Source organism: Ornithodoros turicata, chromosome 6 (genome assembly GCF_037126465.1).
Source record: "Ornithodoros turicata isolate Travis chromosome 6, ASM3712646v1, whole genome shotgun sequence".
Lineage (NCBI taxonomy): Eukaryota > Metazoa > Arthropoda > Arachnida > Ixodida > Argasidae > Ornithodoros > Ornithodoros turicata.
The window spans coordinates 1,306,610-1,333,276 of NC_088206.1; the positions used below are offsets into that span (position 1 = coordinate 1,306,610).

Here is a 26,667-nt window from a genome sequence, read left to right on the forward strand (position 1 = left end):
CATTTATATCGCATCCAATTATGTTCAACCACAACAGGAAAGAAATGGCAGACCATATTGACCTATCTGTAGTATTTATGTTGTTCACGTATATGTTCTGTCAAAGTAACATTGTTCATTGGCATGGGAAGCTTCCAAGGTGACATTTCTGTCCAAGCCGGACATGCAGGTGGTGTCCATTGACAACGATGAACTTTTATGATGCCTCCAAAATAGTGAAGGCTGTAACAAAGTGTAACATTTAGGAAGTGATTACCAGTAGTCACTTTGGTTAACTGTTGTATTAGTGCAATGATATTCCATAACTTTTACATCAATATCATGGTAATATGTAAAATTTTATACATGTTGCTGTAACTCTGCTTTTCAATAATTACATTTCTCAGAGTATGTTATTCCATCTAAATGGAAATTTGTGTTTTCATAAATTAGCTAATGTGACTCACTTGTAACAAAACTACGCATGTATAACGCATGTTGCACACTTACATGGTCTTAGTACAAGCAGCATTCACACACACAAAAAAAAATCTAATTGTGTACAGTGTTGAAGGTTAGGAAGGCAAAATATGTTAGTACAGTACAGTATATGCCTGTTGTTAGTATTAAAGAGCTTGTAAATATGAGTTAAAAGGAAGTAAAAAATATTTATTTAGCAGGATTCTCTCCTTGCCATCCTGTATTGTGTGATAAATAGCAATGCATCATCGTAGAGCCTTTTGTTTGCTGTTGAAAGGACTACACACCAGCGTGAGAGACAGGACGGAAAAGACACAAAACAAGGACATAAAGTGCCTCGTTTATCTCCCTTTCGTTCTCTCGTTTGTTTTCGCTAACACTTGAGTTGCTTCAAATTGGGGCTCACAGGTACACTTATAAGAGTGGGATGCTAGATTCTGAGACCACTGGTCGCAAAGGCATTTGTGTTCCCACAGGCACTTGCCTGTCTGTCTAATAAGGGGATCTTGTAAACTACTACTTTTACACATGGCACAAAGTTTCGCTCTCTTCACTTCCCTGTTTCTTGTTCACTATTACAACAATTGTAGTTGCATACCAAATAGTCGTCGTAATTTGTTGGGAGCTTAGAACACCACGTCTTTCCTGAACTTGTTTGCAACTTTCTTTAGTCTGTGCGAACCATTACGAACATATGGCAATACGAGGAGCATTGAGGATAGTACAGCCATTTTCTCTGGCTTTCTTACGCAGTTTCCCGTTGTCAGCGTGACCACTCGGGCAGGGTAGCTGCTTCCTCTGAGCTTTACTATTTGTCTGTCAAGGCTCTCTTCAGACTTGTGGCAACATTTTGCGATGATTTTTGTAATTTGGAAGTGGCAAGTTGTATCGAGCATGAGTAGAACTTTGTCCCATGTGCGAGAGAGGTACAGACTATTTCTACTGCCTACAAAAATCCCCGTGTAAGAAAGTGTACATTGGACAGACCCTGCGAGAGCACAAATATTTTTGCGACCAGCTAACCCTCTTAAAGAAGGGAGTACAATTCTTGGGACAGGCAACCGTGCACACTCTAATGAGAACCACTCTCTTCCTCTAACATTGTACTGTAAGTAACTCATTTGCCAACGCTGCCGCAAACAGTTGTACCGCTGCACTTTCTCTGCCCTTGCTTTGTGCCTCTTCCATCTGCTGTCTTACATGAGCACGAAATTCCTTCGACAGTATGCAATACCATCTAGCCCAGACCAAAGCTCGGTTACCCTATGTTGCGAAGACAGGATAGAAGCAAGAATGAAAACACTGTAAAGGCTGGTTCTAAAAATTTGAATAAACGGATCTTTCTTATAAATTTACATATGTACAAAGTTTAAAGGCATAGCCATACAAGGCCATGATACGTAAATGACAATGTAACTATGTACAGCGTCTCCCAGTGGTACAGTACCCAGTTCCGTATATGCACTGCAATAGTGCCATTTTCATCGCCTCTGTTGATGACTGGCAGACTTAAATGTTTCATTTTATTGCAACTGAAAACAATTGAAAACTGTTGGAACCCGCATTCCCATTTCATAAAATGTTGAACGACAGTAAAAACATTTGAAACACATAAAAGTATACGTATAGAGATATGTGTGACTCAGGAACACTCGCTATTGCGTGCTGGGCGCAGGATGTTGCGTTTCACACACTGGACAATCCATTCGATGCCTTCATTGATGCCATCCCTGCAAGGATACATTAATTTGAATGTCAAAACGGAAAACACACACTGAAGCACCTCATATTTAGGATTTGACTTTTCTACGTTAATTTGAGTGTCAGAAAGGAAAATGTACACTGAAGCAGCTCATACTTAGGGTGACTTTTTTTGTGTTAATTTGATTGTCAAAAAGGAAAAACATACACTGAAGCAGCTCATAATTAAGACCTGACTTTTTTATGTTAATTTGGTTGTCAAAAAAGAAAACACACACTGAAGCAGCTCATATTTAGGATCTGACTTTTTATGTTAGTTTGATTGTCAAAAAGGAAAATATACACTGAAGCGGTTCATAGTTCATAATTCTGCATCACGACGTTCCATCGTTCTCAGACGCCCTCGTTCCGTGAGTGGAGGATTTTTTAAAGATGTCCAGCGCAGAGGCCACATACGTGCTCTGTAGATCACCTACACTTGTCGTTCTTTCGCAGAAGCTCATTTTATTTTGTTGCACAACATGCCGCAGCAAAAAACAAACAAAAAAAAACTTGGGGTCACACAGTGCTCTTTTTTAGGATCACGTCGGCAGTCCGTGGTTGCATTCTTCTACCGTTTTCGTGAATTTGATTACACAGTGGGCTCATTCCAGCTCAAACATCCGAGGTCGGTGGCTCGACCGTCAGGGAGTTCGCAGATTTTTTATTATTTTTTTTTTCTGGTGTTCCACTTCACGTGCACAGGACAAATGCAAAATATTTTTGTCCCAAAACTAACTGCTTCTCCACTAGGTGGCGGCAAACTTCCGCACAGCAAAAATATTTTACATGGTCACCCCTCATGGACAGCTTGGGGTCTCAGCAGGGTCTCAAGCCACGTTAAATGTCACCTCACTGCTGATTACTGCCTCTGTTGAAACATTTTCTTGAAAAAACAAAGCAGTTACCCATGTAACGCCGATGCTCCCAGCATGTGACAGTCTCTTCGACCCAACAAGTGAGAACAGTCGCGGAACAGCTGACGAATCTCTGCAACGGACAGGCAACCCTGTCGAGGAACGGACGTTAAGTGAGTACAATGTTGTCTACTTTTTGTGTGAACTCTCTTAGGCTGTGCACATCTACTGCACTGTGCACTTAACTGGACATAGCGCTATCTCAAGTTGTTCCCGAATATTCAACCTGTCGTCTGCATTGTAAACTTCTGCATGGTCTGCGTCAGTGATGGGCAGTACTTGAAGTACCAAGTACTCAAGTAGTACTTTAAGTACATTTCTGTGTACTTGTACTTTACATTAAGTACATTTTAAATCGTGTACTTTGTACTGTACTTCAAGTACTTTTTTACGAGTACTTTCCCATCAAGTACTCAAGTACCCAAACTTGGACTGCAGACAAAAAAATCACAAAAGAGTATAAAAAATGCACCCAACTAAAAGCTCTAAAATGACAGCAAGAAGACGAAAACACACAGATAGGGCTATCTCTGAGTTTTCGTCGTCTTGTCGTCATTTTAGCGCTTTTAGTGGGATGCAGTACCAAGAGTCCCAGTCTGACATTTTACCAAATATGATTTTTGTGCTTTTAAAGAGCATATTTCTTGAAGCAAATCTATTGTTGAGAAGTTTGAAATGTCGAAAAAGTATATGATTATGTAAAACGAATGGAATGGACACTGTAACCAGCAGCGCAATGACTTGGTCCATTGTCATTTCAGTTCTCCCAGTGGAGGGTTTTATGCTTTTTTATATTGTTTCCTTCATTGGCAATTAATTATCATTTTACATCACATTATATGTGTGATTGCATTACATGATGAACACTCTGCTTTCATTCAAGACACACATGCTTTCATTTTTACGTTTTACGTTTTTTAATTGGTCACATACATTACATTACTGCAGATCACAGTCGTATAAAAATGAAGGCTTACATTGAGCTTCATCCTTTTTTACTTTCTTCATATTCTTTTTTTTTTTTGAACATGTTGTATTTCCAAAAGCATCAAGGAATGCCCAGAAATATATAATCTATGTTTGCTTGTACTTTTTCCCCTTGAAGTTTCCCAGCCTGTTATAGCAGAAGATTAGTACTGGAACACCACACCAGGCGTGTGATCTTGGATCAGTCAGGACATAATACTATTTTGCATAATCACAGCACAGCTGACTGATTACCTCTCTACACATTACTGCAAATTATGACATCTGATGAAGTTCATATTCACGGGTTAGCACTTAACTTAGGACTTTATGGCTTCAGAGCATTTGTCAAGAATACCCGCTAAAGTTTTGACAAAAATGCAAGACACAGATACTAAACAGTGAAATGCAAAGTGTTACAAATTAAATTGGCAATGTACTTGATGAGTACTTGAAGTACTTTGCCTAGTACTTTGTACTTTACTTGAAGTACATTTGGAATTGGGTACTTTGTACTGTACTTGAAGTACTAATGTCGCCAGGTACTTGGTACTTTACTTTAAGTATAATTTTGAGGTACTTTGCCCATCACTGGTCTGCGTCCATGAAGACTATACAGTAGCATTATCTGGCATGGTACCCTAATAAATCTTACACCTAGAACGCTCCCCGTAACAGCTCTACCATATCATCTTACGTTACTACTTCAGTTCTTTGTTCCATCAGGGTGGCAACGCTTCTGACACTTTTTGTGCGAGAGCAGCACTACAGTGCAGTAATGTTTTTCCGAATGATCACTTCAATATTTGTGCTCTGTTCTGATCAAAAACCCACCATGGAATACCAATAGAACAAACCTGAATATCTTGTTTGTTGGCAACAATGAGTACGGGAATCCCATGCAGTGCGTCGCTCCTGATCATTTTTTCTGAAAGTTGCATGTGCAATAAGCGGAATTTGTAAAAGTGCAACGAAAGCATAATAAATGCGTTACCAAATGCTTCTTTCGATTCTTGCACCCTATCCCTGTTGGACGAGTCGACGATGTAAATAACAGCGTGCGATTCGGCATAGTACTGGAATTTGCAATAGATTAGTTGACACCAAACCGTAGACTGCATACCTTGTGCTACCTTATCCCATAGAGATTGTAAGGCCTCCTGACCACCTAGGTCCCAAAAGTTCAACCTGATGCCGTGGATATCAACTTTACCGACTTTGAAAACAAGACAGAGCACAATTAATGAACCGACAGCATGAAATGTTGGCGTTATACTTACTGTTAAGTCCGACAGTCGCTGTTATCTTGTGAGGATTCAAGGCTTTGTATCCTCTGTTGAACTTTGTTTTCGTCTGCTCTAAGTACGTCTGCAATAGTTAACGCGGCAGTTGAATGATCACCAGCCTAACAATGTGAAGTAAAGCGCTTACTGTTTTGCCTGCGTTGTCAAGTCCCAGTATTAAGACGTAGTACTCGTCTCTTTGAGTCACATACCTCCAAAGGCCGTACAGGAGACTATACATGATGATAATTTTCGACACAGGCGACTTCAACTTCAGCTAAGTGTGCGATGTGAACACAGTAAGGTGTGAAACATTTAGCATGAGCATAAGACACAGTTGGAGGACCTTGAGTACATAACTGAAACATCATTTGAAACCAGCCTTTGGTAACAGAAACATTCGTGAATCATAGTGTTCGGTTCAACCACTCCACGTATTCGATGCGCGGCAACCACAACAACGCTCAGCGAAAGATTCGCAGTGACGTCATCAGTGTCATCATCTACCAATCAATAGTTTCGGTTTCTATTTCGACACGGAGTCGTAAAGAAAGCCGTTTTTAGTGATTTGTCGTCATCACGTTCTGACTCCGCACTTTGTGAAGTCCGTGAAGTCCAACCATTTGCATTTTCTTCTTTTAGAGTTATTTTAATGTTACCGATTTGCCTGCATGTATACTAAAAATGGTTTACTAAACATCCCTGTCAAAATAAGTGACTATGCAAATTAGATGCCTTAGAAAACACAACCAAAGCAACTGAAATAAGTTGTCTCACGTGAGATGAGCAACATATAACCCAAATTGCGAAGTAATCTAATTTCAGCACCTCCCAACGCAACCGACGACAAACACCTGCGGATCTGCCGCCTCCTTGTAAGGCGGAAACCATTCCCGTCGGCTTTTCGAATGTGCAGCTAGCGAATATGTCGAAACAGCGTGTTGTCTTAAAGGTGACATTGTGCATCACATTTGCCACGTTTTGTAAGTACTTGTTCTCTATGTAATAACTTGGAGTGAATTCTCAGCAGTTTGGAGCCTGCTTATGATGACTTGGTTATATTGGAACCAAGTTAACCTGATGTAACGTATACAATAGTAAAAGCAGACTACCCTGCTACCCAGTTAACTGTAAATATAGTGCCTGACTTTCTTGGTGATTTAGAGAGCTAAATTTATAGCTACAGAAGAGAGCGCTATGAGTGGTCGCAGTTGTTGTTCTGTGAGGTCGACAACGGTGAGCCCTTTGACGACCACCATCCCATATGGAAGATCCATAATTACAAATAATATTAAAGCACTCGCAATAATAATGCAATTTCCTTGACACTATGCAGTCTAAAGAAGCGAGCATTCATTTCGAACAGAGCTGTCACACACGACGGCACGAACAAGCTCAAACTATAAACTGACTTTTAATAAAAGAACCCCATCCGAAAACAGATAACAGAAGACAAAGGTTTTCGGATGGGAAACAGCTACCCAGTAAACTATATATGTCTCAGAAACGTCCACACGATATCTCACTTGGGTTTTTAGGATATCCCAGGGACTAGGCTGAATAGCCCATTGACGTCTCTGGGACAGACAGAGGACCCGTATTTCTTCCGCATTTGCTGTTCCTGGGAAGGTTCCAGGAATGTCTCCCAGGGATATTTGGGCATATAGAGCACATATAGAGGACGTATTATTATTATTATTGTTATTTGTTGCTTTTTCCAGTTTTTACTTATTCTATGGAAATAGTGCACTGCAATAGAGAACATTGTATCAACGAACTCTTGTTTACTGAACACAAACCAAGTACACCGATGTTACGTGCACTGTAAAAAGCTATGTTTCTAATAGTACAAAATATGATATGAAAAGATAAATACGCTGATAATTAACAATACAGCGTGACACTGATAAGACGCATAATAAGATGATAATGATTATAATAACAATAATAATCGCGTGATTGCTACGCCTCTTCGGAGTCGTCATCCCCAAAAGATAACCAATAACGTACTTCATTCGATCTATTGGGATAGCGCAGATCAAGCAGTGCCATAAATATAGGCGTAAAGAACAACAAGTGTGAACAAATGCAAGACAATGACTTGCTGCAGTTTCTTTCAGAGCATAGATGGTCACATGCCCGATGATTATAATTCCCGTAGAAAAGCGAAACTATGTTTTTTCCCAATTTTTTTTATTGACTGTGGTGCGATACGTGATGAGTCGTTACAAATATGATTAGCAAATGTATTGGTATGAGGGTATAAAATAGATATTATTATTATGAGGAATGCGTGAGATAAATACCACATCAAACAGGTCTTACTCTACATGCGAACGGCACATGAACAAATTGGGTGCGCAGTATGTTCAGTAAAGACGCAACGACTTTCCCATTCGTGATAAAGTTTGACAACATGTTCAGGATACAATGTAGAATCCACGCAAATATTTGCTGCGTAACTAGAGTGGCTCTTGGAAAATCAACGTTGTTCTTTATGTTCACAATCCACCATTGACCAGGTACAGTTGAAACAGCGTTGATTCAATACTATCTATCTCCATACAACATTGCTCAGCGTTAGTCAACATTAGACAACGTACATTCTACGTTAAATCAACAGTCGCTGTTGACTGACAGCTTATTCTATGAGAGCTTTTTATTTGTTGTGTGGGACATGTCTGTGAAGTGAGAAGTTATTTAGTTAAATATAGTTAATAACATTTTGATGGAAAACGAATGAAATTGTCACGCATCCACAGAATATTCACTAGGGGGTATTTGTGACGTCTCATTGTGGATATACAGCGGACGTTGTGAGGATACACGTGACATTTGTGACATGTGAGACCAATTTGGGAGGTCTGTGGTATATTGATGGTTTGCTGGGTAGCTGGAGCTTGCCTGTGTCGTCGTGTGTGGTTTTCGCTCTTTTTTTTTACGTAAGGTATCCCTGCCAACTAACCCAACAGTGTACGCTAACTTCAGTCAGTACGTTGGAATAAAACCAGCTCGATCCTTTATTAGTAACTAAAACGTTACCCTGGCGCTTTTTGTTCTAGACACGCCGTTTACGGACGTCCTTAGCTACGAAGCCAGTGAGAGCCTGGCGTGTCCTGCTACGCGATGGAAATCAGTTTCAGGACGGTATCGAATTTTCCTGAGGAGTGGGTGATGGGGGATGGGCGCGCAAGCGTAGGAAGTGTCAAGCCATTCCACGCTAACGAAGGACCTCCACCGGGAGTTCGCCAGCTTCATCTAGGTCTTGCCGCGTTTCAGCCATTCTTGGAACTACAAGGCAGCGACGAATGCTTCAGGCGAGCAGGGTCCGAAGGGTATTTAACGACGTTGTAGAAATCCTGTGCAAGATTGGAAGGCTGTAAAGCACAGTCGCCCTCACCAAAGCCGCGTGAACGGCTAGAAGGGAGCGTTGATCACAGCCACATCCTAAGCCAGAAAGATGTTGAAATGCAGTAAGCCATCGCTGCACTTTGATTTCAAGGTGCTTAATGCGGCGAGCCCTGCGCAGGTTCGAGTCCAGGACCACACCAAGGAACCGATGGGAGCTCGAACTTCTTTGCACTAACCCAAAGAGGGAAATTTCTCATAGCCGTGTGAGTGAAAGGGAGCTCGACGTACTTTTCGGGCGAAAGATCCATTCCAACTCGCGTGAGATACAGATGGGCATTTCTGCAAACGGCGCTGAATGGCTTGCCTACTGTCCAAAGAGCAACGTCATCGGCATACACAGAGAATGCTACTTTGCGAGGAATTATCCATTCTAGGCCGGCCATTACCACATTAAAGGGACCATGAAAGGATATTTGACAAGCCCACAATCATTTTTAATTTGTTCCCCTGTACTAAAGCATTCGCTTTGTGAAATATGAAGTTGAAAATGGTTCAAATAGCGAAGATATTCTATATCAACCACGGGCGTGAACGGCGGCTCGCCTCCGAGGCGAGCTGGCCGTGGCATCATACATAGAACATGTTGCCGATTCGTGGACGGGCTTTTGCGAGCAAACTGCAAAATTTGCAAACAAGCTTGCATACTTCGCCATGAAATATGTTTTAATTTGACCTGGAGACAAGATTGTATCTAACCGTTGGCACAGAATCCTACCAGAAATGTAATATAGCCGTTTACTGTCGGCGTGGTTACCGCAGCACGTTTCCCTCTTTGAACTTCTTCGTCAGAACATACCTCCGTCGGTGATAATTTAGGAGCTGCTGAGTACCGAACGATCTACAGACTCTGTGCGTGTCGCATAATCTCTTCCTCCATTGCTGACAATTTGCCTTTCGCCATATTTCCATGATTTCGACGGTAGCCTGACGACGTCGTTGTTGTCCAAACCGAAGCCATGCACCCACATGGTCCCGCGGGGTGTGTCCTCCTCGTCGTTCACAGTTGACTGAGAGAAATAGATGGCGATGACGTAAGCTAGCCCGCTTAGAAGGCATATATCCAGCAGTCACGCCCTGCTATTTTTGTCTGATAACTTCGTCCCCGCTGTGCTGAATACGGTTAAAAGTCCATGTGCGTACGATAATGAGAGATCATGAGAACGGTTTCCTGCAGAGTACTCGGAACTCGCGAAAATCATTTCATAGTATAGGACTCAGAACGCTTCCTTTGGGTACGCCTTGATGAACAGGGTGCTTAGGGCTTTGGCCGTGGGATGTGCGGACAGGGACAGTTCGGTCCGTAAGGAAATCGTGGAGCCAGCTGAAGAGTCAACCAGATACTCCAAAAAACCGCAAGGCGTGGAGCACACAAATGTGCGAGACGGTATCATATGCGCGCTTGATGTCCAGACCGATACAACGATCCGCCGATGAGCACGAGCATGTTGGACTGTAGACACTAGGTCGGGAACTGGATCCATGGGGCTTCGGTGGCGACGAAATCCAGCCATTTTTCGAGGGAACTTCTTTTTCGAGCCACCAGTCGAGGTGATGCAAAACCACTCTCTCCATCAGTTTTCCCACAAAGCTTGTGAGGCTCACAGGAGGAGGATAGGGCATTTGGAGGTTTGCCTGATTTCAGGATGGGAACAACTAATGCTTCCTTCCACGTAGGTGGTACGGATCCCTGTCGCCAAGGCGTATTATAAACATGAAGGAGAGCTTGGAGTGACCGCTCGTGAAGGATTCGGAGTGCGGCATAGGTGATTTTATCTGGTCCTGGGGACGATCGTGTATTTCACAGGTTTCAACGCAGTTTTCAGCTCGATTAGAGTGAAGTCGCGGTCCTTAACCTCCGGTGGACGGGGCCATGCAGTCTTGGTGAATTTCTGTCGTCAAGCTCTGGACAAAACTGCTGTGTACCGCTGTCGTCGAGGTAGCTGCTGGTGTCGTTAGGACGACGGAGAAATCTGTCGCTAGCGTGATTTCGTCTACACCCTTAACGATAGCCAATGCCGCGAGAGGATTCTTTTGTGGGGGCGCATCCTTCAAAGCACGAATTGTCCTTCAGATCTTTGTGGCCGGGTCAACCGGTGAAAGCTGTTGACAAAACTTACGTCAACGCTTCCGGTCTTCCAAGGGGGACCGTTGTGCTTGCTCTCGGTACGCCCATGCGAACTAACAAACACGTTGACATTTTTAATACACATATGTTTATTGTAGGTACGAAGGGAACGATGCTTGCTCCTTTTTGACTCAACACGATAGCACCCGAATTACAGATGACACCGGATTCTTAGTTTTTGACTAAGTTTTTTATTTTATTTTATTTTTAGGTGGAGCTGATGACCTGAAGAACTTTCTCTTGAATGCCAGTCGCTATGACCCCATGACTCGCCCCCTCTCGCCTGGCACCAACTTGACAGACATACACACAACAATCGCCATCTTGGACATGTTGGGAATGGTAAGGTCATGTTTCAGATGAAGCGCTTTTTATTTTATATTTAAGTGTTCAAAAGTAGGCTGTCGCCAAGCAATGCATTGAGCACCCGCACATCTATGCCGCACGTCGCTGCGTTGCTGAGCAGCATATGGCTGTCTCCAGCAGTGATGGCCACTAACTACTTCTACAGTAGTTTAACTATAACTACTAACTACTTCACGATGGAGTAGTTTAACTAGTAGTTCAACTACTTTTCAGGGGAGATAGTTAAAACTACTTCTTTAACTACTGCAATGTATTTTAACTACATCTCTAACTACTTAACGTTGTCCATCATCACCAATCCCATTCTATAGTGTTCTTGGACACCTAAATATGAATCACAAGCAGCGGTAAAAGTGAAGATTTAGTACGCATGCACGGCACAATTGCTCTGCACCTCCGTTCTCATCAAACACGTACCCCAAGGTAAAAGTCGGACGCACAATCGTGCCGTAAAGCTTGCGGCAAAATTGGAAGTAGTTGGCGCCTGCAGTAACCTAACTACTGTAGTGAACTACTCGAAATAGTAGTTTAACTAGTAGTTGCACACTACATTTCTGCAAGTAGTTGATAACTACTTGTTAACTACAATCAGGTAGTTTAACTAGTAGTTTAACTACATGTAGTTAACTACTGGCCATCACTGGTCTCCAGCGACATTCAGTTCAACACTTGCCTGTTTATTGCATCGCTTCCATGATGCTGTCTTGATGGGCGTTTCACACCTTTAGACCATTGCGAGAAGATGCGGGCTACAGTTTTATATATGAAACTCTTATTTCCTTTCAGGAGGACAATAAAGACGTTGCCAGCGTACTCGCCGTACTTACCATTGTCAGTATCAGCTATACAATGAGCAAGTTGGCTTGTAACAGTTTTTTCTTTTTCTTTTTCTTTTTTTTTTTTAAGAGGTGGAGAGATGAGCTTCTAACATGGAACCCGAACGACTACAATGGTACCTCTCATCTGCACCTGTCGCCGGAAACCATCTGGGTGCCGGACATACTTACGGAGACGTAAGCAAGATATAGCGATCAGATCTTGGGATGACTCTTTGTCAACTTACCAGAGAGTAGAAGCTCGTCTCGCTTGCATTGGTGTTAGTGGTCGCACGTCACAGAAAACGTCGAGGCACACGTGACCTTAAAGATGGCGGCGCCCGTGCGAATAGGCGGCCAAACCGTCTGTAAACAATGCGGTTGTTGTTTCTGCGCAATGTTTTGGGTGTTCTTCGATCACGGTAATTCGATAATCCCGCAGTAAAACGCACAGTTTTGCACATAAGGTCTCGTACTGTTGACGACTTCCAAAGATGTGATGACGACCACGCGTTAAGACTCGCTGAGCCGATGCGATATTGTACTTAAACTAAAGAGGTACGGGCTACGATGTTGCGGAAGAAGCACCGCATAGTTCATGCTGGCAAAATACGCTCATTCTTTCCGTTATGACGACGGAAATATGTCGCTAAGCGGCAAAACGACATGTAAACAAAGTCACATGACCTCAAAATGACGGTTTGCTATGACGTGCGACCAGGACAAGATGGTAGTTTTGCGGAAAGCACCCGCTTGAGGGTAGCTACAACAATGGCGGGTTTGTGTCACCCCTGTGATGTGACATGACGTCATCCATATTCATAGACCTGTCCAAGTTTGTAAACAAATGACGTCATAGTGTTCGACAGCGCCACCAATTTGGTAGAGTTAAACTACTACGCTGGAAGCTAGGGACGACCAAGGTCGCACCCGAAAGCCACGCTCTTTAGGGGATTACGGTGGTCCTTGAAAGGGACGCTACCTTCGCTCCTACTTTTCTTTCAATCGGCGGCAGCGAACAAGTGCCCATCCGCGGAACCCAGCCTCCCTTCCCGATTTGTTTCGGTTTCAGTCTGTCAACCAACGTCATGATGACGTTTCTCGGGTAGAGGTCTATTGTTTTCCTGCACTGTGCTGTACATGCCATGGAATTTGTTTGCCCACTCCGTCATGCAATACCACCAGTAGGGAGGGGGCGTCCTTAGAGAGTGAGAAATAAGTCAGTAAACTAAGGACCGACTCCCCGAAAATTACCGCTCTTATTTCTCTTTGCAGGCCCCAAAGTCACGGCCTGGGAAGTCATGCGACTGTTGGCGTCACGTCTAGCGGAAACGCTACTCTCGTCACCCGCCGTACGCTCCAAGCAACGTGCGGCAGCCAATTTTACACTTTCTGGTCAACGAGACACACCTGTCGCATTATGTTTATGTCTGGATTTCGGAGCTTTGACGCCATGAGACTAGACGGCGCTTCAGTAACCAGCCAATTCGGACGTACGCACTCAAGTTGGACAATTTCGCCCGTTACCTTCCGGAAAGCGGGGGTTTCAGAATTGGACTTTCTGTTCTTGAAATTCTCCATGGAGAGGAAGAAATGGCCGACACTGTGGTACCCTGTGACATCATCGGTAATCCTAACACTGGTCACGTTCTGGCTGCCTCCGACGTCGGGACGGAAAGTCACCCTAGGGTGCATCAACTTGTTCCTCTTGGCTATGCTTCTCTCTGAACTAGACTTTTATTTTCGAGGTCAAAGCAACGTTCCTAGAGTTGGTGAGCTATTTCCTGCTTTCGGTATTGCGGAAATGTGCGTGTGGTGATCACGATGTGGTAGCACGAGCTCAATGCCATGTCTTCTTCGAGGCTTGGGTGAAGAATAGGGATACGGCGATTACGGGAACGGAAACAAAAAAAAAAAACTTTTCGTTAAATCTGGACGTTATTATAGAGACCCATGCCCATATGCGCTTACAGAAAAGAGAGAGAGAGAGAGAGAAAGAAAGCATTTTCGCCTCCACAGGCACACTAAGGCATCATCGCTCGGATTACCTTGCGGGAATAATTTCATTTCTTTTATTTACATTTTATTTTGTTTATTTTTCCACGTACATGGAATGGGCAGCAGTGCAAAAAGTTGCCATGGCAATTTTACAAAGGCTCAGCAGCAGCAATACGTCATATGAATAAGTGACATATATGAGTACAGAGGACAGTGAAAATGGCGATATGACAAAGTAGGTTCCTTTCTAATAGCTTTTCTGCTTCCTCTACCACAGTTGCGTTTCTCAGCCACAGCACAGCACTAACAACAGCATCCCTCGTCGTCAGCGTCCTTATCCTGAGGATCGCTGGAGGACCCCAGGGTTGTTCGGTCCCGCGTCCGCTTCTCAACCTCTTACAAGGCATTCTGGGTCGCCTCCTCTGCGTTTCCGTCCAAAGTCCCCGTCGCGTTTCGGACATGGAACACCTTGCAGACGACACGCCGCCTTTCATCAAGCACGAAGCCAGGCGACAACAGGAATGGTTTACAGTGGCACAGGCCCTCGACAGGGCATTCTTTTTTATGTTTGCTATAAGCTATATTGTTGCGAGAGCCCGGTCATAAGTTTCCTAACTGTAAGCAAAGAGCACATAGTGCGAAAGACAAGGCGACTTTGTAGAAGAAATTAGTGTGTTGAACTGAACCATGGCAAACTTTCATGGACAGACCTCAATTAGTACCTCGTTCTTCAACCACGTGGCGCCTAGAGTTGAGGCTACAGAAAAATAGAGCGAAGGATCCACCATGGGACGAGTGAATAAACAAAACACAGTTTTTATTTGGTGCTGTTTCCTAAGGAACTACCACAAAATCAGACGAACATCACATTTCGCATGTCCCGCAAGATTAAACACTGACGTCCTAGTTCATACTAGGACAACGCTCCCGGGACAAGTCATGGTGGAACAAATAACGCCAGGACAACCCATAACACTCAACCAGACTCCCAGGGACCATCGTAATCCCCTCAAGACCGGCGTGGTTTTCGGGCGCGACCTTGTTCGCCTCTAGCTTCAAGCCTAGTTCAACTCTACCAAATGGGTGGCGCTGTGGAACACTATGACGTCATTTGTTTATAAACAGGAAGAGGTTTATTGAACTCCGAAATTTGCCAAGAGTTTACTTTTTTCTTACGAAAACAAAGCGCGTGCTGGACTTACCAATTCTATTGCAAAATACATTCACTACTACAATCATAATAGCCGGAAAAAAATTGCGAAAACCGTGGTTTCGAGACGCGCAAATTGCTTCGATCTCCGAAAGAAACGATGCGAGGATGCCGTGTACAGCTGCTCTGTCACTTTCCCTTTTCAAAGCTTCTGCTGATAATGACAGCATGGTTGCAACTAACTCAAAGAAGACAGGAAGGGTCGGATGATCGTTTTTCTTCTGACGCATCTTGCATTAGCTTGAGGGGGAACTGAGCCCCAAAACCACGTTTTTCGCTCTTTTTTTTCCAGCTATTACCGAAGCAGTTGGGAATGTATTTTAGAATGTAATGGGGTAAATAGCGCTGACTCAGTAATGTTCAGACATGTGGGTTTTTTTTTTCTTTTTTTTTTTTTTCACGTTAGGTGAAGCACCGTGGTGGACTGGGACAGGAGATTGCAACGATCATGGCGGATTTTTGGGATGGTTCAACACGTGCACTATGAAATCAGATGTTATCCTCCTACCACGATCAGAATTAATTGCCAAGTACAATTTGATCTGAGAAGCGCAGAATAGGGGATGTACCATTACTTGACACCTTGCATATACCGTACCTTAACTGTAAGTAAAAAGCGTATGCACTGCTTTCGTAGCAAATAGAAAACGTAACTTTGATCCATTCAGTTTGCACTAGCACCTCACAACAACACACATGCAACTTTCAATTGATTCAAGTGACTGGTTCCAGGCTTGTACGTATCTTGAGTACTACGCCCTTTCGCCCTTGAGTACGCCTGAGTACCACCACCACCATCACATACTCAAATACAGTATTTTAAATACTTTTTCCGTTATCTTGGTCTCGTGACAAGTATTTTTAAAGTATTTAAAATACTTTTTTTAGTGTTTCCTACTCAGTACACGAAATACTTTCCTTCCTCGTCAAGCCGTGTCCAGCACACTTCCCCGCAGTGTCCAGACTTTCAGCTGACTGGAATTTCTCCCATTTGTTTTCTTTCATTCTTTCCTTTTTTAAAAGGGGGAATTGATGGGGCATTAGGTACAAGAGAATCCCGGCATTTATTTCCTTGTTCATCAAAGCACGCCCTAGAAGTTGAGACACAAAGACACAAGAGTAGATGGGTAGAAATCCAGCGAACCGGTAGAATGTAGGAAGGAGTTGCCTCAGGACAGAAGCCGCCGATATTTCGAACAGAGACTGTTCTTTTTCTGACCGACACAAGAGGGATTACAAAGTTTAGCATTCCCTTTGGAACGGCCTTGCAACCAGTGTTCCGGTGACGAACCACCCCCTTGACAAGAGTTCCGGTGACACAAGGACCTCGTACCAGAGGGCTGGTGTGACCAATTATCCTGTGACGAGTCTTCCGGTGACGAGTGGACCGGTTCCCCCAGCTCCTAGCCACGACCTACTCTCCTGCTCGTGCTCCTAGCAACACTGGGACGGCTACGATTGGCTCTTTAGCCGACTAACGTCCGGTAGGTTTGTATCACGTGGTTTGTATTTTGTATCGCCTTCGCAAAAACTGCGCGGTACCGTACCTGTCAAACCGTGTGTCAAAACTGCTCCTTTATGCGTTTATCTGTTTATCTGCAGTGTGCACCTGCAGCAGAAGAATGTGCACTTTCCGGCTGGGCTTGCAGCATGGGATGTGACGCATGATTACTAAATTGCATATTTGCAAACCTCAAGACTGTCCGAAAGTGCATGAACAAATACTGCAATGGCGAAGAAAGCATCTAAAAAGAAAGAGCGTGAAAGTACAGTGTTGAATTACGACGCGCTGGCCGCTATTTTCCTACAAGGTAAGGAAATTGGTACGACATGTGTGTAGAGCCTATGAGGAAGCGTCTAATTATTGGTAACATTTCCCTGTGTCCTCAGAGGTACGTACAAAGGACCGACACAGGGCCGGCGTCTACTTTTCGCCTCCGGGGGGCACAGTACCCCCCCCCCCCCCCGCATTGTTGCTGCCCGAACTGTGTCTTTTTGGCTGCCCTTTAGGCGGGCGCGTTCAAGGAAGGTGCTCTTGCCCCCCCCCTGGAGACGCTGGCCCTGGACCGACCCAAACGGACAAGTCTCCCCAGTCTTGGGGGGGGGGAGTGTTACCAACAGCAACAGCATGCTTGCATTTAGTTTTTACGTTCTACAGTTAACGTCTAACTTTGCCAATGTGTTTGTTCGCAGAAATTGGCGTATGATTTTCCCAGCATGGCAGTGATCGATTTTATGATGTTTCGCGAAGTCTTTCTGGACTCCGTAACATTCTGTCAACTACATCCGTCAAATGACCCGAGCGATGATGTCGACCATGTCAACCACAGACTGCTAGTCACGCACACACACTCCTCTCTCTGTCTTTTTCTATCAGCCGTGAGCAGTCCAGTTTGATAAAGACGAAACAAAATTACTAGCATTTGTTCGTGTAATGCCCCAACCCTAATTTTCACCGCAGAACTGCGGAGAAGGGCTTGTAGGTGTATGCGCTCATATGTAGGGTATCGGGTTTCTGTTACACACTTCTCAGACATTCTTTTTATGCCACACAAGGGCTCGTTTTAAAACACAATGTGTGTGCTACGTAGATGTACGACCTGTTGCAATCTGTCTATTACTGCAGGTAATGCAGCTACTCTGAAATGGCTTCAGGACCGAGGGCTGCTAGATGCGGAAAAGTGGTGTAGCCTATGCGATGCTCCAGCACGCCTGATGCCAAAAGGCAAGACCTACGTATGGGTATGCAACTCTCGTGGACACAACTGGTCCGAGTCCATCTCTGCCAACTCCATCTTTCACAATTCTCACCTTTCCTTGGACCGCGCCCTAACCCTGACGTACTGGTACTCCCGCGACATTACCGACATGCACTTCCTCACAAACGAGTCTGGGAAGCCCAAGGTCAAAGAGACTCGTCACATCATCAGCCGATGGTTGCTGCGACTTCGGAAGGCTGTACGTCTCAGCGTCAAGCGAGACGTCGTGGAGAAAGGAAAAATTGGTGGCCCCGGCAAAACTGTGGAAATTGTCAGCCGCAATCTGAAAGGGACGCGGATAATAGGAATGGTTGAGCGATTGCCTGGATGCCAGCTAGGAAGCCAGCGGGGTGGTGAACTGCGTTTGATCGTCTGTTCCAACGAGCTCGATAGGAAGACGGTGATACGCATCATCAAGAAAAATGTTAAACGCGAAACAACAGTGATCACAGATCCCTCAAATGTGTTCACGAGACTGGCCACCTTGGGCGGTCGACCGCAGTTATGGAAAGCGCAGGAACGCGAGCCGTACTACAAACACGCCGTCGTTAACGCTACAGGTCGAGGATTTATTTCGGACGACGACCGTGAAGTGCACACGCAGACGATAGGGTCGACGTGGAGCGTGATAAAGAAGGGCATCGTGAGGAGTGGATACAGGGAAAGGCATCTCGACTGTTACCTTGCGGAACAGGTGTGGCGGAGAAAGCTCCGCAGGTCAGACGAGGATTCATTCCAAGCGATGCTGCGAGTGTTGAGGGACATTCACCGCAGGATATTCAGAAAGTCTCCTCCCTGCCAACCTCGTGACGCGAAACCTTCGGTGCTCGAACTGGAGCTGGGCACTAACCCTGCATGTGTGGTAGTGAAGACTGAGCCCGTTGATGACTACCCTGACTGTATAGCTACTCCAGCATCTACTTGTCCAAGTTTGGACGGTGTTGTAGTTAAACCCGAAGTAAACTGCAAAATCCCAGAATACGGCGCATCATTAGCGTGTGGAATTACGCAGGTAGTGTCTCTGGGTGCAAGCATGCAGCACCTGGCTGCAGGAACAGATGGAGGGTCACCTGCAGGCCTTGCACCAGACCTGCCCATACAGACATCTGCTGGATACACAACGTCGTTGTCCGCAACACCTCCTACGGGAACAAACGTGCAATTTCCGATGCCAGTTGTGCAGCCTTCCGTCATGCAGTGCCCAGTTCCGACCACAGCTATGCAGTTGCAGCCATTTCTTACGAGTGTCCAGCCTCTTACGGTGCCCTTTAACCAGGTTATGTTGCGGTCAAAAGAAGAGTGGTTCTTTCGATGCCAGCCGCGGGTGGTTGAGCTACAGCCCCCATTCATGCTGTGTTCTGTGGCGCCTCAGATGCAGCCTTCAAGTATGCACAGCCCACATGGTGTGACATAGTGTGGAGGAACAGTGATGGATAGTATGTCTTTTTAGCAGAGCTTTGTACAGTACACGTTGGAATTAAATTTTGCGCATTTAATTTGCATTTTCTAGCTTCCATCTTAGGCAAGGTCTGCCGGGAGAAGGCATAAAGGCCCAGCCAGGGTAAGGCGGCATATTGCCTCACCATGAACGGTGTTTCTTCTTGCACTAACCCAGCCTCCTTCCTGTAGCTGTGTCAACAGTGAACCATTACCTAATAGCTGTATCTGTCAACTGCGTGCATATGAGAAAAGGCCCAGTGACAAAACATGATATTCAGGCTGTAGCAGTTCAGGACTACTTTATTCTCACGTTCTGACATATGAAAAATCTGACATCTTTTGTCCTGACGAAGACAGTGCCACTGTCGAAACGTCGACCCCTTGCCCATTTTACTCTTTAACGTCTCCCTATGCAATAAAGTAGTGTTTGTAACTTCCCTAAAATCTGTTTCCGCGTCTTTTTTTGCAACTTCTATATATATCCCCGCGCGAGCTACCCCCCCTCCCTCCCCGAGGTCGATTTTTGGGGACAATACTGCTGCTTGGTATGACGCGGTTGTTTGGAAAGTTTGGAAGTTAGAAGTTTGGAAATCCCTTCTTTGAGACAAGCATGAAAGTCCAGAATTTTCTTCCATTCGAACGCTTTCTCAGGACGACAGCCGTGCTGTACGGTATAGTTACTGCCACCACCATCGTCGGATGCGGGAGGCGAAATATACCGTGCATTTTTGTAGCTACCGAGGCGGTCACACGTCAGATAACACGACATACGGAACTTTCAGGTCCTTTGATCATTTGCTGCTGCGCGACATTTCCGCGCCAGCGTAAAATTGTTCCTGGTATCCTTATGACAGTAAAAATTACACAGTGCACTCGATGTGATACTGTTATGTATCTCTGCGAATTATCATCATCGTACCGGTTGTTTCAGCACTGTTGCCGTTATCACTTCGTTGTGGGAAGACCGCGAAGCTACCCGTTTTATTTTCTTTAAAAAACTCCATGTTAGCGCCGCGAAGCAACTGTGGCAATGAGCGGCGCGTACAGACGTGGATAGATGGAGAGAGGACAGCAAGAGGGAGTGCGGGATAGGGAACAGTTAGTATGGGTCATGGGCCGACTTCAGGGGGAGACTGTGCCGACATTCGTCTGGAAAGTCTACAGAAAACCCAGGGAAAACCTCAGACAGCCGGTGCCGTGATTAGAACCCATGCCACCTATACCAGCGTGGAATGCCATCATGTTAACCACAGGTCCCACGTGTTTTATTGCAAGAATATCGGATAAAAGCAATCACTGAGATTGAATGAAACGACGCCACAGAAACAGCGTTGTTACGCTCACGTGTGTGCAATGGCTCGCGACCAGGACTTTTCCAGAACTCTCGTGGCCAAAGATTGCTGGTCTTGGTGGCTCGTAAGCAGGAGCAGTTCTTGTCACACGCAGTCTCTTCATGTAGAATTGTCAAGTGGGCGACCTCGAACGCTGGGTGTTTTGTGAGCCTGTGTGACGCAGCGGGTATAATAATCATGCGCATGAAGTTCATTCGATGCATGATATCCTGAATGCATTCATGAAACAAAACGTGATTGTAGCATTCGTTTTGCGTGCGTTTCTGTCGGTTGCGGCAGACGTCAGTTGGAATGGGTGAGAGGGAAATGTTGCCGCAATATAGTTTACAACGTACAGTTAGCAACAATATGTACGCGCGCAAACTTTATAAGATACGTATAAGAGCAGCACGAACAACATATATAGATTGATGACCAAAGGCAGGACAACTGCTTCTATAAGTTGTACTTATTTTCTCCCGTGTGTTTTTGCTGCGTTTAAACACGGTGAACCGCGACCAGCTGCCCTAGATGGCCTAAGTGAAAGTTTTATGGCTGTTGACACTACATCACTCGGATTCGTCTGCTACACCTGCGGGTTGTCGATAGCGGATGTCGTCTGCTGCATAAAATCGGTTTCAACCACAGAAACCTATACGCTGTCCCGTAGCTTTTTACAAACTCGCATATCGGGGATTTATCAACTACTATACGACGAGCAGGACAAAATGGTTTCCGTTTTCGGTCCTGGTCAAAAGAGCAGTAATATCTGGAGACGCAGGTGTACGAACAGACAACGTCACATTTTGTAGTCGTTGCCGAGCCGCATGAAGCATTCTCAAGACTTTTTCTTCTTCTTCTGGTGTGGCGGCGCAAAGGCGGCACTCATCCACATCTTGCTTCGCAGCGTTGCATTCTGTTTTCGCCACACAAAATCGTGAAACTGGAGTTCAGACATCGTGAGCAACTTACACGTCTCTTTCATACCGACATCTTGGAATCTCCGCGGTAGATATATCCTCTTTTTCTTCGGCACATTCGCAATATCTCGCTTTTCTTGCAATTTCTTACAGGCATCGAAAAAATCATCACTGACTTGCTGCAGTTCTGCAACCTCGCGCGCCATGCGCACGATGCCGAACTCGACAACTTTCTGATCGAATATTTTTGCGAAATGTTGGTAAATTTTCACATCGATGTAATTCAGTTTTCTCAACCTAGCTTTGTCGTCATCGCTCAAGTCGACACTGTAGGACGCCTTGTTATTTGCGTTATGTTTGAAAGCTACAATGTCTTCCGTAGTCCAGCACAGCAAGTGCTTCAGGAGTACCAATGACTCGTCCATGCGTTCGGTGATCATCACAAGGTCGAAGCTTTCTTGGATGTGTTTTATGAACTTGTCAATGGATGTCGCGTCTTGATTTTTCATGACGTCTAGTCCCATGTCGAAACCGATTTGATTCTGACCATGTTTGGCACCCTTGCGCTTTCGGCGCTCCTTAAACTTGTTGAGCAAGGTCCTGTTGCGAAGGAGGTCATGCAGTTCAACGTGAAGGTATTTCTTTACGTTATAATAATTGTACAGTGAGTTGAACAAGAACTCTGGAGCACGGACGATCGTAACGTAGACCGTGTCTTGCGGCATCACCTGAAATGCGATCCATTTGAAATGTTTAAGAAAGCTTCTGTCACATGATTGCTTATGATGCTTAAAATCACTATAAGAACTATATAAAAAAAAACTCGCCTCCCCTATTTATTATTTACAACTAAACTTATTTTGCTGTCTGCCATGTGACATAATCATGGGCAGCTTCCGGTTTTCGATAGGAGATCGTTATCACACGGGCTAATTTAGTGTCATCTTCGTGAAGTGCGCTCCAACGAAGCGGGTGTCACTTTCACTACGTGCTGCTACATGGTTGTTGTGAAGCCATTTCCAAACTTGTGAAGAAATAACGTTGTAAACATTGATTTATATCTGCTAAACATGTACATCAAAACGCTATGTTTTTGCGATCCCGCGTTGCAAGGCTACTTTACTCCGCAAGTCGCACGGTGGGCGAGCTCCTCCGTCACGCTCAACCCTTCACCTCCTCGCCCGTTTCTGCGGTGACGTTTTACCGTGGAGAAAGTTTTCCGTTTCCATGACGACGCAGGTGGTTGTAAAAGGAGCCGGACACCGCATGACGGCCTTCGTTTCGGTGACCTTCGGGCCGGCGCGCACAACTAAAACGTCACTTCCCGTCTGTCTGACGACGCCTCTCAGCGCTGTTCGGCGCCACCGTCAGCAGTGGCTCGAAAATATAGCAGTTTTAAAAAAACCCCAACAGTTAAAAAAAAAAACATTCAAGGAAGCAATGTGTGACTTTGCGTGTCTAATCGATATAGACTACAACGTATTAAATGGAGCCGTACATGTACTGGGTTACATGTGGTTTCTGAACCACACTTAAGCGATTATGGCAATTACGGTAGATAAGAATAAACGGTGGCAGAATTTTGAGGTGTGCGCCACAATACCTTCATGAGCACGTTTCACGTCGATTTAGAAGCACTTTCTGCAAATCTTCTTCCAACATAAAACAAATTGTCCTCAAATATGTGCCAGATGCTCCACAACAAAAAGGTCACGCTGTACTAAAATCAAATAAACGCGTTCTTGAAAATACTCGCTTAAAAATATTGTGGTGTCTGGGCCCCTCGCTTTTTCTCGATATCTTTACCCGTACCACAACGCCTGTCGTCGAGGCTACGCACTCGGTTCGCCGAAGAGAAGTGAAGCGAGTTTGAAGTCAAGTGAAGTTTTGAAGTGAGTTTGCACTTTCTGCCGAGTGTGACTAAAAAAGTGCCGTGAGACAGCACAGAAACGACACTAAGTGCGTGTGTCACCCGTTGAAAAAAATAAAATTATTCCGTGTGGCAGGGGTATTACAGGCTATACCTGTCGATAAAGTACCCCAGCAACAGAAAATATCCTCTGGATGTACGAATAATGTCCTAACGGACTCGTACGTCCGCTGGATATTCTGAGGATATCCATCGGACGTCGTTAGGACATTATGCGTACATCCAAAGGATATTCGGTGTTGTTGGAGGTAACATTTATCGCTCGAGGCGGTGTGGCTACTCACCCAGTGTTTGACTGATCGACAAAAAATTGGAAGTAAAGCTTACCTCAGCCACTTCCTTCTTTTGAAAGCGGGAATGATGAGTGAAGATGTTGTACGTTACGTTGAGAGGGCGCAAATTAAGCACCATCCGCCTGTTAAACAGGCGCGGATGCCCGACGTAGTTGGTCTTCTTGTCTCGCGGAAGCACGAAGTACAGGTCATGTGTAACTCCGTACCGGAGAAAAATGTTCATAACGGTTGAGCTCGCGCATTTGTGTGTCTTCAGGAAGAATATATTTCGTCGAGGCTTGCACTGCGGGGCTGCCGGTACATCTATCGCAGCCGGTGCCGGTACATTGGCCGCTAGCGACTGGAGCTTGGGTCGGTACGTCGAGAGCACGATCCAGGGGAACCGGCTGTGGTGATAGCTGCAGGGAAGGGAATATCTTAGAGGAAATTGTTGGTCTGTCGTGAGAGATACTCGGCGGATTAACTCGACACTAAAGCTACACAAACTCAGAAAGATCGGCGGTTCCGAAACTGAGACTTGTATCCTGCGCACTAAAACAACATGTCTCCATGGGAAAAGAGCTACACCGGCAAACGAAAAAAAGAAAAAAAAGGAAAAGAACGCTACTTTGTGGTGCTAGCAACACGTTCCGGAAACGACGGTAGCGACGGGGTACGGAAACTACCACTTCCTAATGCAAACAACAACAGTAATGCACACCTTCCTAATGCATTCCTAATGCCATGCATATATATATATATATATATACTACATATTATATACGGACGTCAAATGCGTAAATATGTTTTCAGCACGGTAAATAATCTTTAGGTACCAGCAATATAGTACTGATGAATTGAAAACAAAACAGCAATAGAATATGACATAGGTCACCATTTTAATATTCTTTCGTTTTGCAAAAAGGTGACGTTTAGAAAGTGTCACGGTTTCAAAAGTGTAGCCAGTGAGAAGACAATGCACCTGCCGTGCATGGTCTCCCACAGATCGGTGTTCACATGCGGATATTGGTCAAAGTTTACGGAGGGAGGAGACTATACACACTTTAGATTTATATACCGAGGTACCTGGTTGCGCGTCGAGGACTCTTCCGATCCATACATAACATAGTCTGGTTGGCAGAATTTCAAGTGTGAAATTCACCGGCGTGGGCCAGTGTATATAGCAACTCCAAGGTCATGCTAAGAGTTGAGAGATCCCAATCGGCTGTGCTATCTGATGATTTTCAGCAGAATTTCCAGACGGCATAGAAGTCGGACCAGGACGCATTCCTGCTGCCCTTCCTCCATATATACCCGCAGTATACCCACATTTGCTTCGAGGTGTTAACGGGGAATCAATGAACATTTTTTGGTGACTCTGAACACTGAATTGTATCATATAACTTGCTTTCGTTAGAGCTCGGATTCCAGTTTTAAGCAGAAACGGGATAGGTGTCCCGTTACGCATAATAGAGTGAAGGGAAGAAAAATTGACGTACCTCTTAAGAACCAACCCTGCGAGTATTAAAGCCACGCAGGAGCAAGCCGCAGCCCAGACGTACCGACAGCAAACACGGCGCATGGGTGAGTCGGAAGGCGTTGTGCAACGAAGGTGCCAACCGCACAAACTCAAATCGCACGTTTGGCAGGAAAATTAACATTCCTGAGGGCCCGAGACGTGACAGATGTCATTTTCAGAAACCGGCCGACCTGATGTGAAAGCGACGTAGAAATTTTACGACCCAAGATGTAATACATTATACATACCGCAGCTGGTTCAAAAGGTGCTGTCTAAATCGTACACCTGTTAATATTTCCTGCCAGCCCACTGTGGTTGCTACGGATGATATACTACTCGAGAAAAGCAGGTGTCGCGAAGCTCAAGGAAGAAGGAAGCCGTCTCTTTTGTTGATGTCTTGCACAAGGTTCCGGTGGAAAGCTGTTTCTGAGCGCTGCACCAGCGGCATGGCTGAATGGTTAAAGCGTCCGATCGTTGGTGGTGGTCAAGGTCGTGCTGAATACTGGGAGGTGCTGGGTTCGAATCCTATCACCGGCTGTGCTGTCTGGGGGTTTCCCCGGGTTTTCCGGTAGACTCTCCAGGCGAATGTCGGCGCAGTTCCCATTGAAGTCGATACGGGGCACACGCTAACCTTCCTTGTCCGCTGTCCTCTTTCCACCTGACCACGTCTGTACGCTGCTAATAGCTACAGCTGCTTCGCGGCGCTAACACGTAATAAAAAAAACACCAAATTGCAGGCGATCACGAAAGGTGGTGTGATTTTCAGCGACCGGTTGTTAGTGATGTGATGTGATGGGATAGTAGATGGAAGAAAAAAAAAAGGGGGGGATTTACGTAAGTCAAGACTAAGTCAGACTGGCTACCCCAGACCACTTAGCCGCAGTTAGTTGAAATAAAATAAGGAAATCAAACCCAGTAGTTGGGGGGGGGGGAGACAAACATTACGAACTAGTGGGAACACTTGTCACAAACGAGGAGCCAGAAAGTGTCACAAAATGTCGATCAGATGCAGCTGTTAGTGACTTTTGCTGACGCCGACGAAACGTTTGACATTGCTGCTAAATGTCGCAACACCTTCCGTGACGGTCTGCAAATTTGTTTGTAAAATGTTTGTGACACACTGGACACAGTTTTCGACGGATTTCAAACTCGTTTCTTTACCTCTTGCACAGCAGAGTGTACGATCCTCACTCTAAGGAAGGAAGG

At 45.0% G+C, this 26,667-nt stretch overlaps 4 protein-coding genes across 4 annotated transcripts; 2 read left to right on the top strand and 2 right to left on the bottom strand.

The window, feature by feature from the left end:
- Positions 1-627: 627 nt before the first annotated feature.
- LOC135398780 (ADP-ribosylation factor-related protein 1-like) lies at positions 628-5,845 on the bottom strand. Its single transcript, XM_064630228.1, has 7 exons — positions 5,514-5,845; positions 5,363-5,450; positions 5,216-5,298; positions 5,077-5,158; positions 4,940-5,010; positions 3,108-3,208; positions 628-2,189 (listed from the first exon to the last, which is right to left on the bottom strand). The coding sequence occupies exons 1-7, from the start codon at positions 5,604-5,606 to the stop codon at positions 2,102-2,104; spliced, it is 606 nt and encodes a 201-aa protein (XP_064486298.1). The 5' UTR covers positions 5,607-5,845; the 3' UTR covers positions 628-2,101.
- A 370-nt stretch (positions 5,846-6,215) lies between these two features.
- On the top strand, positions 6,216-14,900 carry LOC135398783 (neuronal acetylcholine receptor subunit beta-2-like). Its single transcript, XM_064630230.1, has 6 exons — positions 6,216-6,348; positions 11,113-11,243; positions 12,054-12,098; positions 12,174-12,280; positions 13,358-13,854; positions 14,358-14,900. Exons 1-6 carry the CDS (start codon positions 6,291-6,293, stop codon positions 14,684-14,686), a joined length of 1,167 nt encoding a protein of 388 aa, XP_064486300.1. The 5' UTR covers positions 6,216-6,290; the 3' UTR covers positions 14,687-14,900.
- Positions 14,901-16,784: 1,884 nt separating this feature from the next.
- Positions 16,785-19,545, top strand: LOC135398782 (uncharacterized). The gene is made up of 2 exons (XM_064630229.1): positions 16,785-17,101; positions 17,917-19,545. Exons 1-2 carry the CDS (start codon positions 17,020-17,022, stop codon positions 19,461-19,463), a joined length of 1,629 nt encoding a protein of 542 aa, XP_064486299.1. The 5' UTR covers positions 16,785-17,019; the 3' UTR covers positions 19,464-19,545.
- Positions 19,546-20,732: 1,187 nt separating this feature from the next.
- Positions 20,733-25,642, bottom strand: LOC135398784 (galactose-3-O-sulfotransferase 4-like). Its single transcript, XM_064630231.1, has 3 exons — positions 25,442-25,642; positions 23,998-24,361; positions 20,733-22,468 (listed from the first exon to the last, which is right to left on the bottom strand). The coding sequence occupies exons 1-3, from the start codon at positions 25,522-25,524 to the stop codon at positions 21,659-21,661; spliced, it is 1,257 nt and encodes a 418-aa protein (XP_064486301.1). The 5' UTR covers positions 25,525-25,642; the 3' UTR covers positions 20,733-21,658.
- Between the last annotated feature and the right edge of the window lie 1,025 nt (positions 25,643-26,667).

Excerpts from the sequence above, each read along its gene's own strand:
- LOC135398780 (XM_064630228.1), bottom strand. The coding sequence starts at position 5,606 with ATGTATAGTCTCCTGTACGGCCTTTGGAGGTATGTGACTCAAAGAGAC. Across the intron at positions 3,209-4,939 it reads CCAACAAACAAGATATTCAG|GGTTGCCTGTCCGTTGCAGA; the intron begins GTTTGTTCTATT and ends GTTCCTCGACAG. Across the intron at positions 2,190-3,107 it reads GGAGCATCGGCGTTACATGG|GGATGGCATCAATGAAGGCA; the intron begins GTAACTGCTTTG and ends GTATCCTTGCAG.
- LOC135398783 (XM_064630230.1), top strand. The coding sequence starts at position 6,291 with ATGTCGAAACAGCGTGTTGTCTTAAAGGTGACATTGTGCATCACATTT. Across the intron at positions 12,099-12,173 it reads TACTCGCCGTACTTACCATT|AGGTGGAGAGATGAGCTTCT; the intron begins GTCAGTATCAGC and ends TTTTTTTTTAAG. Across the intron at positions 12,281-13,357 it reads CCGGACATACTTACGGAGAC|GCCCCAAAGTCACGGCCTGG; the intron begins GTAAGCAAGATA and ends TTCTCTTTGCAG.
- LOC135398782 (XM_064630229.1), top strand. The coding sequence starts at position 17,020 with ATGGCGAAGAAAGCATCTAAAAAGAAAGAGCGTGAAAGTACAGTGTTG. Across the intron at positions 17,102-17,916 it reads GGCCGCTATTTTCCTACAAG|GTAATGCAGCTACTCTGAAA; the intron begins GTAAGGAAATTG and ends CTATTACTGCAG.
- LOC135398784 (XM_064630231.1), bottom strand. The coding sequence starts at position 25,524 with ATGCGCCGTGTTTGCTGTCGGTACGTCTGGGCTGCGGCTTGCTCCTGC. Across the intron at positions 24,362-25,441 it reads GCAGGGTTGGTTCTTAAGAG|CTATCACCACAGCCGGTTCC; the intron begins GTACGTCAATTT and ends CCTTCCCTGCAG. Across the intron at positions 22,469-23,997 it reads AAAAGAAGGAAGTGGCTGAG|GTGATGCCGCAAGACACGGT; the intron begins GTAAGCTTTACT and ends ATCGCATTTCAG.